This window comes from Triticum dicoccoides, chromosome 5B (assembly GCF_002162155.2).
Source record: "Triticum dicoccoides isolate Atlit2015 ecotype Zavitan chromosome 5B, WEW_v2.0, whole genome shotgun sequence".
NCBI lineage: Eukaryota > Viridiplantae > Streptophyta > Magnoliopsida > Poales > Poaceae > Triticum > Triticum dicoccoides.
In genome coordinates this window covers 403,640,065-403,652,083 of record NC_041389.1, presented here as the reverse complement: position 1 = coordinate 403,652,083, position 12,019 = coordinate 403,640,065, and the positions used below count along the sequence as shown (strand labels likewise).

Below are 12,019 nucleotides of genomic sequence, written 5' to 3'. Positions count from 1 at the left end.
ACTGGCAGTTCAATGTACACTGATTCTGCACCTCAATTCACGGCATCCAACATTCAGAGGATCCGAATTCCGAGACGACTAGAGCGAGCAAAGGACAACACAAGCAGTCTGGCGATGGAAACCGGGGATACAGATTAACTTATATCAACAGGTGCTTACACTGAATCTGGCCAACTACAGCAGTAAGTAGCCTCCCTGTGTTGTCGGTTGTTACATGCTATAAAAGACTTGAGCTCCTACACTGAACCAAATTAATGGGATAATACAGATCAACACTACAAAAGCCTCCCCCCTCTATCAGGCCTATACCCTACCACCGACGCATCACCCCGAAACCTAGGGCAGAGAGGCGAAAAACAGGAAAAGCAAGAAAAGAAGAGGATTAAACATTCCGTGATACAGGCAGCACGGTATTCGCAAACCCATTGGCTACTTTCTGGGGCGGAGGAGGCTTCTTCTTGTAATTCGCTATACTACAATGCGGGCAGATGTATTCCAACCCATCTGTTTTCGCGTAATCCTGCAAGGAAGAAGAGTGATCGTTAGACGAGTTATCATGGAGAGGGGGTGGCGATGGTACAGGACAAGTTTTTACCTTGAAAGTGCCCAGCCCTTGCCGTCTATCACAGCCGAAATGAGCCCATTCGCCGCATAAACCGCAGTTCACCCAATCTCCAGGAGCGCTACTGAAATTATTATGTACAAAGATGGTGTTAGGTTTCACAGTGACAAACTTGAAATCCAAAGCAAACATAATGGCAGAAAGGATCGGACCTGTGACAAAGCAAACAGCATTCCCCATCCACGTCATCATGTGATAGCTCATATTCCAGCAAGTAAGTCTCGTAGTGTCTTTTCAGTGTGTTCCCAACACCCTAAATATAGCAAAATTAGAACGCGTTCAGCATTTCACTCGACCAGCAGCAGTAAAGCTAACTTGCTATGAAGGGAGCTAATAGAAGTGATCATGAAATTTCAGAGAAAAAATGAAGGTAGCAATTAATTGTTATCATGGAGACCAGATCAAAACTAAGCTAACACATGTTCAAAATTGAAATGGAAAAATACTTCTAGAAATGGCCGACAAGGTTGTTCCCTTGAACTTCAGCATTGATAGCTAAAGGATATAACAAAATGCAATAATAATTCTATCTAAGCGAAGTGAATAGTGGATACGTACAGTCATTCTATTTGTTACAGTGTGGTTTCGCATCTTCGAAAAGACTTGACCCTTCCAGTTTATACCATTGCCCACATAAAAGCCACCCCTGGACACCACCTGAAAAAACAAAAAACCTTTGTTAGGGAACAATGATTAACAAAATGCACATTTATTTGCACCTCTTTAATCATTAGAGTACGCTGTAAGCAGAAGTGCAGAATTACCTCTTTGTACAAGTTATAGAGATCAAGGCGCTTTGCATTAAGGACTGCATCAGGAAATTCAGCTAGACCTCCATGAGGAACGAGTCGATGGTGGCCCCTCTGAATTAAAAATTGCATGACATCCTTCAGAAAGTCCTCCTGCAAAAGGTCAAAGAACAGACCCATTATTCTAGCTTGGTGTAGTGGTCTTAGTATAGAGACATTTCGTTCTCATCAAGCTCAAAGAAGCATACCTCGGAGCACACTTGGATAGGCAACCGATCACACCCATGTTTCTTCATGGGAAGAGGATTCAGCTGAATGATCGATTGAGCATGAGATGGCCCTGAAGTTGATTTCCTATGCGCTGCTGTAGAAGCAGGTGCTGAATTATGGTGCTTCACAGGTGGAGCAACTGGCAAGTTTGGCTTGGCCTGACTAGTTTCGTGAACGTTAGCTTCAGGGAAACCCATAAAAGGGTGCATTTGCTGCTGTCGAGAGTGAGGAATAGGCCTCATAGTTGCAGGCTTCAATTTTCCCTTGAAGGATGTCAGTGAGGAAGGCCCTTCAACTGGAGCTTTCCTGTCCTCTGAAGTTCCATTCACACCTAACAAATTTGATTTTGATTCTGAACCCGTCTTTGCTCTGTCCTTGGTAAGGGAGGCTGACCATCTTGGCAGATGAAAATATGGGCCACTTTCACCGGCTGAATCTTTCCGTTGACCGGTGCAGAAGAAAAGAAGGCGGTCTGCATCTTGTCTCTCGAATGAAGCAACAGGAGTAGCATTTACGCAACCAACTCCAAGTGCAACTAGGCTTCTATATGAAATTTCTGGTGCTAGATGCTTCAAAACCTAAATTCCAGAAAATAATGTTGAGTCATCAGATATAGACGAAAATTGATTCATATGTAAACAACTCAGGCGTGAGGCATAAAAAAAAGGTCATAAGGAGTCCACATAATAGGAGCATTAGAAGTAGCAAACTGAATCACATGCATAGACAATACGAATAGAAGTAACCAAGCGATGACAGATAATGCACACATCAGCACACCATAGAATTCAAATCTGTTGCATATCTGTTGCATTCAATCTATTAAACCAACCTGTGCTGCCCACTTAGGAAGGGTCATCCAGACTTCAAAGGTAGAAGCACCACAAGCTGTGGACAGAGAAGTGAAAGGCTCGGTCGATGAGAGCTTATCCTCGCTGTTCGGTAGAGCACGGACTAGCTGGCTCTTCTCGATGAGTTCATTTTTTATATGGCTTTCTAGAAGCTGCAGACATAGTAAGCACCGTATGGGTTTGTGTGGTCAAGTCAAGAAAGTCTCAAGTATGGGATAATCTGTACCTGGTCATCAAAACAAGTTTGTGCACTCCCAGAAACAAGAAGTGACACATGAGAAGAACTGCAAGTAGTCATATCACAACGCATGGTAACCATTCCACGTGGTACAGACGCTGCTTCAAGAGGCGGTGGAGAAGCACTGCCACATATGAGAACACCCAATCAGTTTCTGCTTTACCCACAAAGGAATCTTTGACGAAGATAAAGTTGGCAGCAGAAAAAAAAACTGCAGATGGAAAGACTTCTTGCACAGGGTGACCCCAATATTTACAAAGGAACTAGTACACATGTACTTTTAGTTAGCAACTCTACCAACAAAGGCTCACCGATTCATTTTAATAATAATCTACTTGTCCCCTCCCTCTCTTTCATTTAGTAAGAACAATAAGCAACAATAGTAGAGCTAGCTGAGAATACATAATGTATAGCAAATAAACTTGACTCAGCACTCTACAGGAAGGTTATCAAGTAAGAATTCTCAACCCCAACAGACAGAAAATCAACACACCTGATTCGGTTCTGAAGTTTACTCCCACGAATCTGTCCAAAACAGAATCAAACGTTACATAGAGCTATTAATAATACATATGAAAAGTATAGTGAAACAAACAGAATTACAGAAGTGGCACAAAGATTGATAGATAAAGAGTTAGCTGAACAAATCCTGGAGCATCTAAGATTAGCACATTTGTTTTATTTGGTCCCTTGTTTTATTTGTGCATCCATGTGTTTACCGACAAGTAGTAAAAGAAATAGCTAAATAGTACGGTGTTTTTGGATGTGTGTTGATCATAACATCAAAATGTAATCTGGTTTTGCCACTTCACATATAAGACAAAAGGATGCATCTTCTTACTAGTCTTGTTGTTTTGTGTACAAATTGAATGAACTCAAGCTGCGTATCTAGTATTTCATTTACGTGCAGTGTTTGGTGCCGCACATCATGATGGATTTTATTTTTATGTAGTCCTTGCTTGTAACCATTGTCCAGTGAGGAGTGTAGCTTCTTCTGGCTCTTGAAACAAGAGCATAAATGTTTTGAGCAAGAGTGTAAATGTGATAACATCCATGTAATTGAGAAAACAGATTTGACAAAATGTAACCTAGTCAAATCATATTTCTGTAAACAAGATTCCTTAGATTGTCATGAAGGTTGTTGTTAGAATTGTAATACCACGTTTTTTTTTCCTTTAGCAAATAGTTGAACATTTGTTCCATGACTCAGAAATCATGTTTATTCCATACATAGAAGGACGTGGAGGATAAGAAGTATTGTTGAACTACAATGCTTTACTCCATACTTCGATATTTAGAAGAGCATTCAGACCATCTTCTAATGAGCCCAGCAAACAAGAGTCCTGCACAAGAATAGAGATGAAATTAAGACATAGTTGAATCGAGTAACAAACAATATGCAAGAGATGTGGATAATCCGTACGTCTAATATATCGAAGCTTACCAGCGTGCTTGGTACTCCGCAGAGAAGAAATTTCATGTTGATGTCATCATCATATATTTTTATAGCTGGGGAAACTTCAGAAGAAGAACCCTCTTCCTCAGCCATTTCATTCTCGGGGGTGACTACATTTACCTTTGGAGCATCCCCAAGTAGACGAGGGCCGAGTTTAACACTTTGAACATGGTTGTTTCTTACACAGTATAGTCGAAAGGATGCATGAGCAAGCTGAAAGGAATCCCATGTATGGCTCACCGAACTATATTCAAGCATAAACAGATTGTTACATGTCTTGTTACATGTCATTGACATATGATGCTAATGAAAGGTGAAAAGGGGATGGCAGTACCTTTGAACTACCGACAACAATGCATTGCGAAAATGGGATGCTGCATAAGATGAAAATGAATTTCTCCAGTATATTACATATGGAATACCCTGAAATGAAACAACCAGCATTAATGATTTAGCAAATTACAATATTGTATAACTAAAATAAAGTGAACTTCTTTTGTGAAACTTAAGACAGGTTACTAGATACTTCTGTGCGCAACCTTTCCAACTACACTCAGAGAAATGGACAATGGGACTCTAGTTGCTTGGGCAAAATATTGCAAAGACTAATGTGTCTACCTTTGAGTGAACTGCTTGGGCAAGTTTTTCACCAATAGGAACCTCCAGATAAACCTGTGTTATAACCAAGCCGCAGTGTTAACGTCACCCACACACAGACAAAAAGAATCAAGAGAATCTGATACAGACTACAGTAGCACAAGGCAAAGAAAATCCAATGCAGTATGGAGAGGAAATCTGCCTGTGAAAACATAATAGCTAATATGTACATCATGCAATGAAATGGAGAAGACATTAGCTACCCTAGTGGCATGGGTAGTCTTAGACAAACTGTCTTATTGCAGTTATGGAACTAGAATCGACAACAACAACAACAACAACAAAGCCTTTCAGTCCCAAACAAGTTGGGATAGATTAGTCATGGAATTAGAATGTTAACTCCAAAACATGTCAGCGAGTATCATGCAACTAGGAAGTCAATTCCATCAACAGCTAACAGCACTGCAACTTGAACTTGCCGCCACTAGTCAACCACGGAATAAATAGCATTGCAGACAGTTGAGAGAAAATTTCTGCGCTTACAATTGTTGGGAACGGCGGGCTGATGAGACAGACAAACGACTGCGGGTCAGACATGTCGGCGTCCCCCCAGACGAGCGAACCAATCTCCTCATCTTCCAGCTGCTGGCCCTGGATGTAGAAGAAGTTGGGTTGCACCAGCCGCTGCGCCTCGAGGAACTGCTCCGGCGTTGGATTGACCAGCGTGTGCACCTGCACCGAAAAGCCCCCTTCCATGTGAGCTACCAAGCAAAATCCTTCCATCCCCAGGCGCAACAAAGTGAGGACGCTACTAACTGACCTCCAACCTCCCAGCCGAGCTGAGCTCAGGAAACGGATAGGACGGCCGCAGCCGCTTCGCCTCCGGCCCGGACCTCCCCGGCGGCGCACGCTGCTGCTGCTTATCGGCGTGCTTGCCGCAGAGCACCGCGAGTAGCACGCAGCTCCGTGACAAGCTCTGGATTTGCGACATGGCCGCAAGCAAAAACTCCCTGCAAAGACCCAGAAATTAACCTCGGGGGGCGTCACTTCATGGAACCCTGCAACCGCGAAACAGAAGGGGGGATCAGACCACAAATCCCCCGAAAAATCCGACCAAATCTGAGGCACGAACCGTCAAATCGGCGCGAGAAACATACCAGGAGGCGGATTCTGGCGGCCGAATCGGGGGCCGGCGGTGCGGGCGGGCGAAATCGAGAACGAGCGCCCCGGATCCGGACGGGGAGCGGCGGAGGGGGGAGGATTGGATTCGGGGGGGCGCAAAGGAGGATAACGAAAGAGTAAAGCGTGGGGGAGAAGACGAAGACGAAGAGGGAGGAGCCCTAATGAGAATCGCGGAAATAGCTCCCTCTCTCTCACAGCGCAAAGGCAAATCCCACTCCTGGAACAATAAAAAAGAAGCGTACTAGTTGTGGTGGTGGGGAATTGGACGCGAGCCCAACCCAGCAGCAGCAGCCCCCGCCCATCCCGATCGAGCCCGCACGCCCGCCCGATGAACGGATGAATCCAAGGAACCTCCAAGAAAGAAAGAAAGAAAGAAGCCGACCAAACTGGGATGAGAATCACGCGGGGATTCGCGGATTAGGCAGCGGCAGCCTGATTAGCAGCAACCACCAACCCGGGGCTGCCTGCCAATAATAATTATCGCGGAGCCGCAAACAAAACAAACCGGAGGGGAGAACAGTAGGGGAGGGCGAGGCGTCCCCCGTCAAAGATTGGATTTTGACGGCTCGGGCAGTGGGGACTTTTTCTTTCTCTATCCCTTCCCTTCCCTTCCCTTCCCTTTGGGATGCGATGGATGGATTATTTTGCGCTTTGCTCGCGCATCTAATCTGCCCGCGCTTCCTCCGTCGATGATGATGCTGCGGCCGCCTGGTGCGTTGATGTTGTTGTTGTTCTCTTGGCGCTTTTCGTTTTCTCTGCCGCTGCCTCCTCATTACTGCTCGGGGCGACGGAAAGGAAAAACAGAAAACTTAAAAGATTAGATTAGAATTAGACGGGATTTCGGGAATGGGATTGGGGGATTTCTTTTGTGTTTCCGGCTGCCCCGATCGGGTGGATGCTGCTGCTTTTTGTTTTGGTTTTGGTCTTGGCCTTGGTCTTGGTAGGGTAGAGGAAGTCGTAGTATGTATTTGATCGCCATCGGATCGGGGTGGAGTCTGTGCTGGAGGCGTGGTGCAGCGTACGATGGGACTCCCCTCCTCGGCTGCTGGCTGCGACGTTGGGTTCGTGCTTGCGTGGTTGTTCGTGGCGTGGGGAGGAGAGGACCCGTTTGATCCGTTTCGCCCAATGTCCGTCCCGGACGATGGAGCGAGCGGGCGGGCAGGCACGGCTCACGTGTGCTGCTCTGCTCTCTGTCTCTGCGCACTGTGGGTCCCATCATAGGAGAAGCTTGTGATTTGTCTCCTGCCACATATACATGGGGTGGGCCCACTAGCAGCCCATGTGCTCTTCTGGAGTTTTGCATGTCTTATCTTCTGCTTGTAGAAAACCAAGTCGATGATGCTGGTATGTTTGTCATCCTGCAATATAGACCGTCCGATATATATCTAATGGATAGAAAGCAAATTATGATAATTTTGCAAAACAATATCTGCACCTCTCTCTCCATATTTGCAGATAAGGTCTTTCCTCATTCATCCTTATCTCCCACAACCTTATTGTTGAGCAACTAAAAAAGAAAGCCTCTGGAACAATCTAGCATGGTGGCCGCTGACGGCGTCGTCCACCCACATGCCTCCGCTCAGTCCGACCACCAACCACCACCACGTCCCACTCCTCCTCACATTATCTCTCCTCTTTCTCGTCTCCCCCACTCCGCATAGTCTGAGGTGTTGGGACAGGGACGGTGCCGTCGACGTGCTTGTGGAGGTCAGTGTCGGAGAGGATCTGCATCAATGGTGTACGTGCTGAGTTATATAAACATGCCGATGTCGTTAGTTTTTACACATGGGATTACTCCTGCATGGGTCAATCACAATAGATGTTTTGTAAAATAAATGCATCTTGGTGTCCGTGCAATGCACGGGCATCTTGCTAGTTCGTAAAAAAAATTGTGTGGATGTTGTAAAAAAATATCCAAATTTCGTTGGAAAAATTCTGCAAAAAACAAAATGCTTTGTCAGACAAAATATGATGTGGATATTAGTCACTTTGCGTCTCGTGTTTTTTTTTTTGAATTCACATTGGCTATTACATTTTCTTTTTCTCTTTTGCATTTATGGTAGTTTGCAGATATGATTGCCAATTCGTAGTCAAATTCGAATATGCAGTGTGCTTGGTAGATATACTAAATTATTAACCCGTGAGTTTTCCTGAGGCACCGTTTGGACATAGACATTGGAGGGCTTGGTCGCATTGGTTCCTAATGTCAGGTATCCCAGGACATTGTATCGAGTTTCAAGGCCAATTTTGTTGTTTGGTTGCTTGCGTGAAACATTGGTAGTTTGAATCAAACGAGCACCATTCCCAACTTATGTTTAGATGTAAAAAAATTTGAATTGTGCATCATTGAATTCTTCTTCTTTTTCCTCTCCTGGTTATCCGCACTGCTCGGCTTTTCCCCTTAGTTGTTCACCCTCACCCCGTCACCCCTACGGCAACAACAAAAAGTAGTGATGGTCGGCAGTGCCGAGAGGAGAAGTTTGGGAGTGGCGGCGGAGTCGAGCGAGATCGGTGGTATCGACTCCCGAAGGGAGTAGCGATAGTGATGACGCTTAGACAAAGCAGTTATTGCAGTTGTAGCGCGAAGAGGTCATGAGCTCTCCTCTTCCATGTGTTTCTCTCTCCCTTAGACTAGTCACAGTGAAGAGTAACTTACACTACTAACGTACACACTATCCTAGACTATGTTACTATCTTCATAGTGGGTACTAACATATGTGTAGTGTCATGCAAAGCTTCATTTATTAGGGGGAAAAGTCCAAAACAAATCTTGATCTTGTAGGCGCTAGCGAAATCGAACCCCGAAGTCCAAATCCCTGAAATCGTCACTCTCAACTCACTAATCCCGGTCTAATTTGGACCCTGACAGGGTTTGCAGTTAAAAAACGTGACGTGGCTGGGATTTTACTTAGTGGTGGGCCAGCGATGTAAGTGTTGACCGTTCTGCTTATAATCGTTGGGGAATTGGGGAACGAAATCAAATCGCGATTGGTTAGCGAGAGCGAGGGCAGAGGCGATTGGGGATTCCACGGCGGCGTGATGTGGTCTTCGAGCTCTTCTGTGGTTCCTCCGCTCCTCCACTCGTCCTCCTAACCGGCCTCCGCTCGTCCTTCTCCCCGGCCGCCGCGACGTCGAGGAGCCCCACGGCGGCGGCGGAAGCGGGCATGGGGTAAGCGGGGCGGCGCAGGAGCGGGAAGCCGGAGGCCGCTGCAGCGGCCTGCGAGATGTCGGCGGCGACAACGGTGCTGAAGACGTAGAGGCCGAAGAGCAGGTGCACCGTGGCGCTGATGCCGAGCTCCACCAGGCCGAAGATGAACCTCGCCATCGTCCTGCCCTCTGGATTTGAGAGACCAGGTTTGGAAGCTGAAGGGAGAAGGCAATGACTGCAAATGCAACCATAGTTGGGAGGGCAATTTCTGAAGACGCAACCACAGTTGGGAGGGCAATTTCTGAAGATGCAACCACAGTCGGAACTGAGGAAGAAGAATGCATAAGTAGTGACTTGAGAGCTTTGTGTATGCAGTGTATGCAGTTTTATGTACTCAGTGTATCCACTTTTATGCAGTGTTTGAACAAACCGTGGTTTGTACAATTTATTCTAAGTTGAATGTACGAAAATGCTTTTCATATCTGTCAATTGAGCAACAAAAAATTGACATGACCATGGCAGAACATAACACATTTTTCAGCCATTTAATGGAGGTACACACCAAACATATAGCAAATTTGAGAGTACACACAGAATATATAGCAAATATGTCTGGCAATTATAAGTAGATATCATATGCAACATCAAATCCATGTTTGCAATAGATTACAAAAGCTGATGCCGTTGAAGGTTTGCGACATTACATAGCCTTAATGTTTGCATAATACTTGGCACCATTACACATTGCCACTAGCAGTAAGGAACTTGAAGCTAGGAAGGGATGATGCAGGTGCTCTCTTTGTCTTCTTTGTTGTGTCACCATGTGTCCAAGCAGATGTTCCAGCTGCCGTCCTTCTTGGAGGCTTAAATGTGGATGCTCCAGCAGATGTTCCAGCTACTATCTTCTTGGACCTTGCTGGTGCAGTTGGTGGTGCATTTGATCTTGATGCTGCAGTTTGGGCTGCTTTTGACCTTGTTGTTGCAGTTGGTGCTGCATTTGACCTTGCTGCTGAAGTTGGTGGTGCAGTTGGTGTTGCATGTTGTGTTGATGATTCACCAGGTTGCTACAAGCACAAAAATGAAGATATATTAAACTCCAGATAAATTAAATTCGAGATAAATCACTAGAAATCATGTAAATTCAGTAGAGGCATGCTAAATTACATCTGATGCCTTCCTTTTTTTGTAGTCTTCACAAGGTGCGCATTCTTCTTCTTGCCTCTGTCTGGGTTTTTCTTGCAGCCTCCCTTGTTGTGGCCAGTGTTATGGCACAATGAGCAAGTAATTATAGTGCCATGCTTGCTCATTTTGTTGGTAGGCTTCGGTTTTTCAGTTTCTTCCCTCTTCCTGGCATTTTCCTTTGGCCTGCCTGGCATTCGCACATAACCTAGAGCTTGAGGCCTAGGCTTGGCAGAAATTTGGCCACAGTTCGTCACCTTCTACAGGCTCTAGACAATGCTCATATATGTTGTTGAAGGTATCAACTAAGTAACAAGGATCAATATAATCTTCCACAAGTTTCTTACACTTGTAGATAGCAGTAACTGCATGAGAACATGGCAGACGTGCTAACTGAAAATAACCACGTGAGCATGTCCTATTTTCAAGGCTCAGTGTGTACTGCCTTCTCCCAGTTAAAAGCTTCACTTCAAAGCCGTCTTTGCCATTACAGAGCACCTCCATGAACTGTGTCCTTGCTATGCTGCTCTTCAATTTCTTAAATATGCTTGGGCATATTTTCCCATGGAACTTTGCACCTTTCTCCCTTTGTTCCTGAATTCTACTAAATATTTTCTTTCTGATCTTCTCTTGCATAGAAATCAAAGGATAAAACCTGGCATCAATGATTGCATGATTAAAACTTTCACACAAGTTGTTGTCAGCTGACTCACAGTTGGCACCAACTGCAAAAAAAGCTCTAGCCCAGTGTCCTGGCTCTGTTCTCATCATGTCCTGCACACCCTCTGGTGTCAATTGTGCAAGCTTTGCTTTATAATAGTTGAAGTCTTGTTTGTTGGATGCTTTAGCCACTGCCCAGAACTTTTTCTGCCAGTCATGCGCCATATGCTTCTTCCGCCAATTCGCATAGATATGTCGAGCACACATCCTATGCTCTGCATTTGGTAGATAATCTGCCATGGCATTAATAAGACCCTTCTGCTGATCAGAAATGAAGACCCACCCTTCTCCATTATTGTTGATGTGTCTATATCTTTGATAAGCAACCCAATGAACCACTTCCAACTCTCATTTGTTTCCTGCTCCACGACTGCCCAAGCCACTGGATACATCTGGTTATTGGCATCTCGGGCAATGGCACATAACAACTCTCCTTTGACTGCTCCTTTGAAAAAACAACCATCTAAACCTATCACTTTCCGACAACCAGCCTTGAATCTCAACTTCAATGCATTGAAGCACACATAAAAGCTTTGAAAAATGTTCTGATCCATGTTTTTTGGGTCCAAGCAAACTGCAACTGTGCTACCAGGATTACTTCGAAGCAACTCTTCTTGGTAGTCAAAAACCCTTGTGTACTCACTTTTCATTCCAGCCATTAACTTTTCCATAACAATCTTCTTCACATGCTTGCATTTAGAAGGAGACACATCAGCACACATGTCCTGCAGTATTGTTGCCTTCATGCTCTCAATTTTCCACATAGGATTAGCTAGAATAAAATGCTCGTACCGCTGTGCAATAACTTTCACAGTCACAAGCCTGTTGTTTCTGTTATGTGCACAATGGTGCTCATCATTGAAATTGCTTATCTGGAACCTGCTGCTTCTTGAGTTTTTTGAAGCATAGAGCAGCCAAGGGCAACCATCCCATCCACATATGGCCCTAACCCTATCTGACTCTGATTTAAGGAACACGATGCTCCTTTTGGTGACCAGTCCATACCT

The 12,019-nt window shown here is 45.0% G+C and overlaps 1 protein-coding gene across 1 annotated transcript; it reads right to left on the bottom strand.

Annotated features, from left to right (window-relative positions):
• Nucleotides 1-109: 109 nt before the first annotated feature.
• LOC119309506 (AT-rich interactive domain-containing protein 4-like) lies at nucleotides 110-6,960 on the bottom strand. The gene is made up of 16 exons (XM_037585498.1): nucleotides 5,941-6,960; nucleotides 5,604-5,841; nucleotides 5,327-5,515; nucleotides 4,805-4,858; nucleotides 4,521-4,609; nucleotides 4,175-4,430; nucleotides 4,017-4,073; nucleotides 3,224-3,255; nucleotides 2,719-2,854; nucleotides 2,474-2,644; nucleotides 1,620-2,219; nucleotides 1,387-1,524; nucleotides 1,181-1,279; nucleotides 775-875; nucleotides 596-686; nucleotides 110-520 (listed from the first exon to the last, which is right to left on the bottom strand). The coding sequence occupies exons 2-16, from the start codon at nucleotides 5,772-5,774 to the stop codon at nucleotides 383-385; spliced, it is 2,322 nt and encodes a 773-aa protein (XP_037441395.1). The 5' UTR covers nucleotides 5,775-5,841; nucleotides 5,941-6,960; the 3' UTR covers nucleotides 110-382.
• Nucleotides 6,961-12,019: the final 5,059 nt, after the last annotated feature.

What these genes read in the sequence shown, in the direction of transcription:
- LOC119309506 (XM_037585498.1), bottom strand. Translation starts at nt 5,774, where the DNA reads ATGTCGCAAATCCAGAGCTTGTCACGGAGCTGCGTGCTACTCGCGGTG. An exon ending in TTGTTGTCGGTAGTTCAAAG is followed by an intron (nt 4,431 to 4,520) that starts GTACTGCCATCC and finishes GCTTGAATATAG; the next exon opens with TTCGGTGAGCCATACATGGG. An exon ending in ATGCTCTTCTAAATATCGAA is followed by an intron (nt 3,256 to 4,016) that starts GTATGGAGTAAA and finishes TGTTTTGGACAG; the next exon opens with ATTCGTGGGAGTAAACTTCA.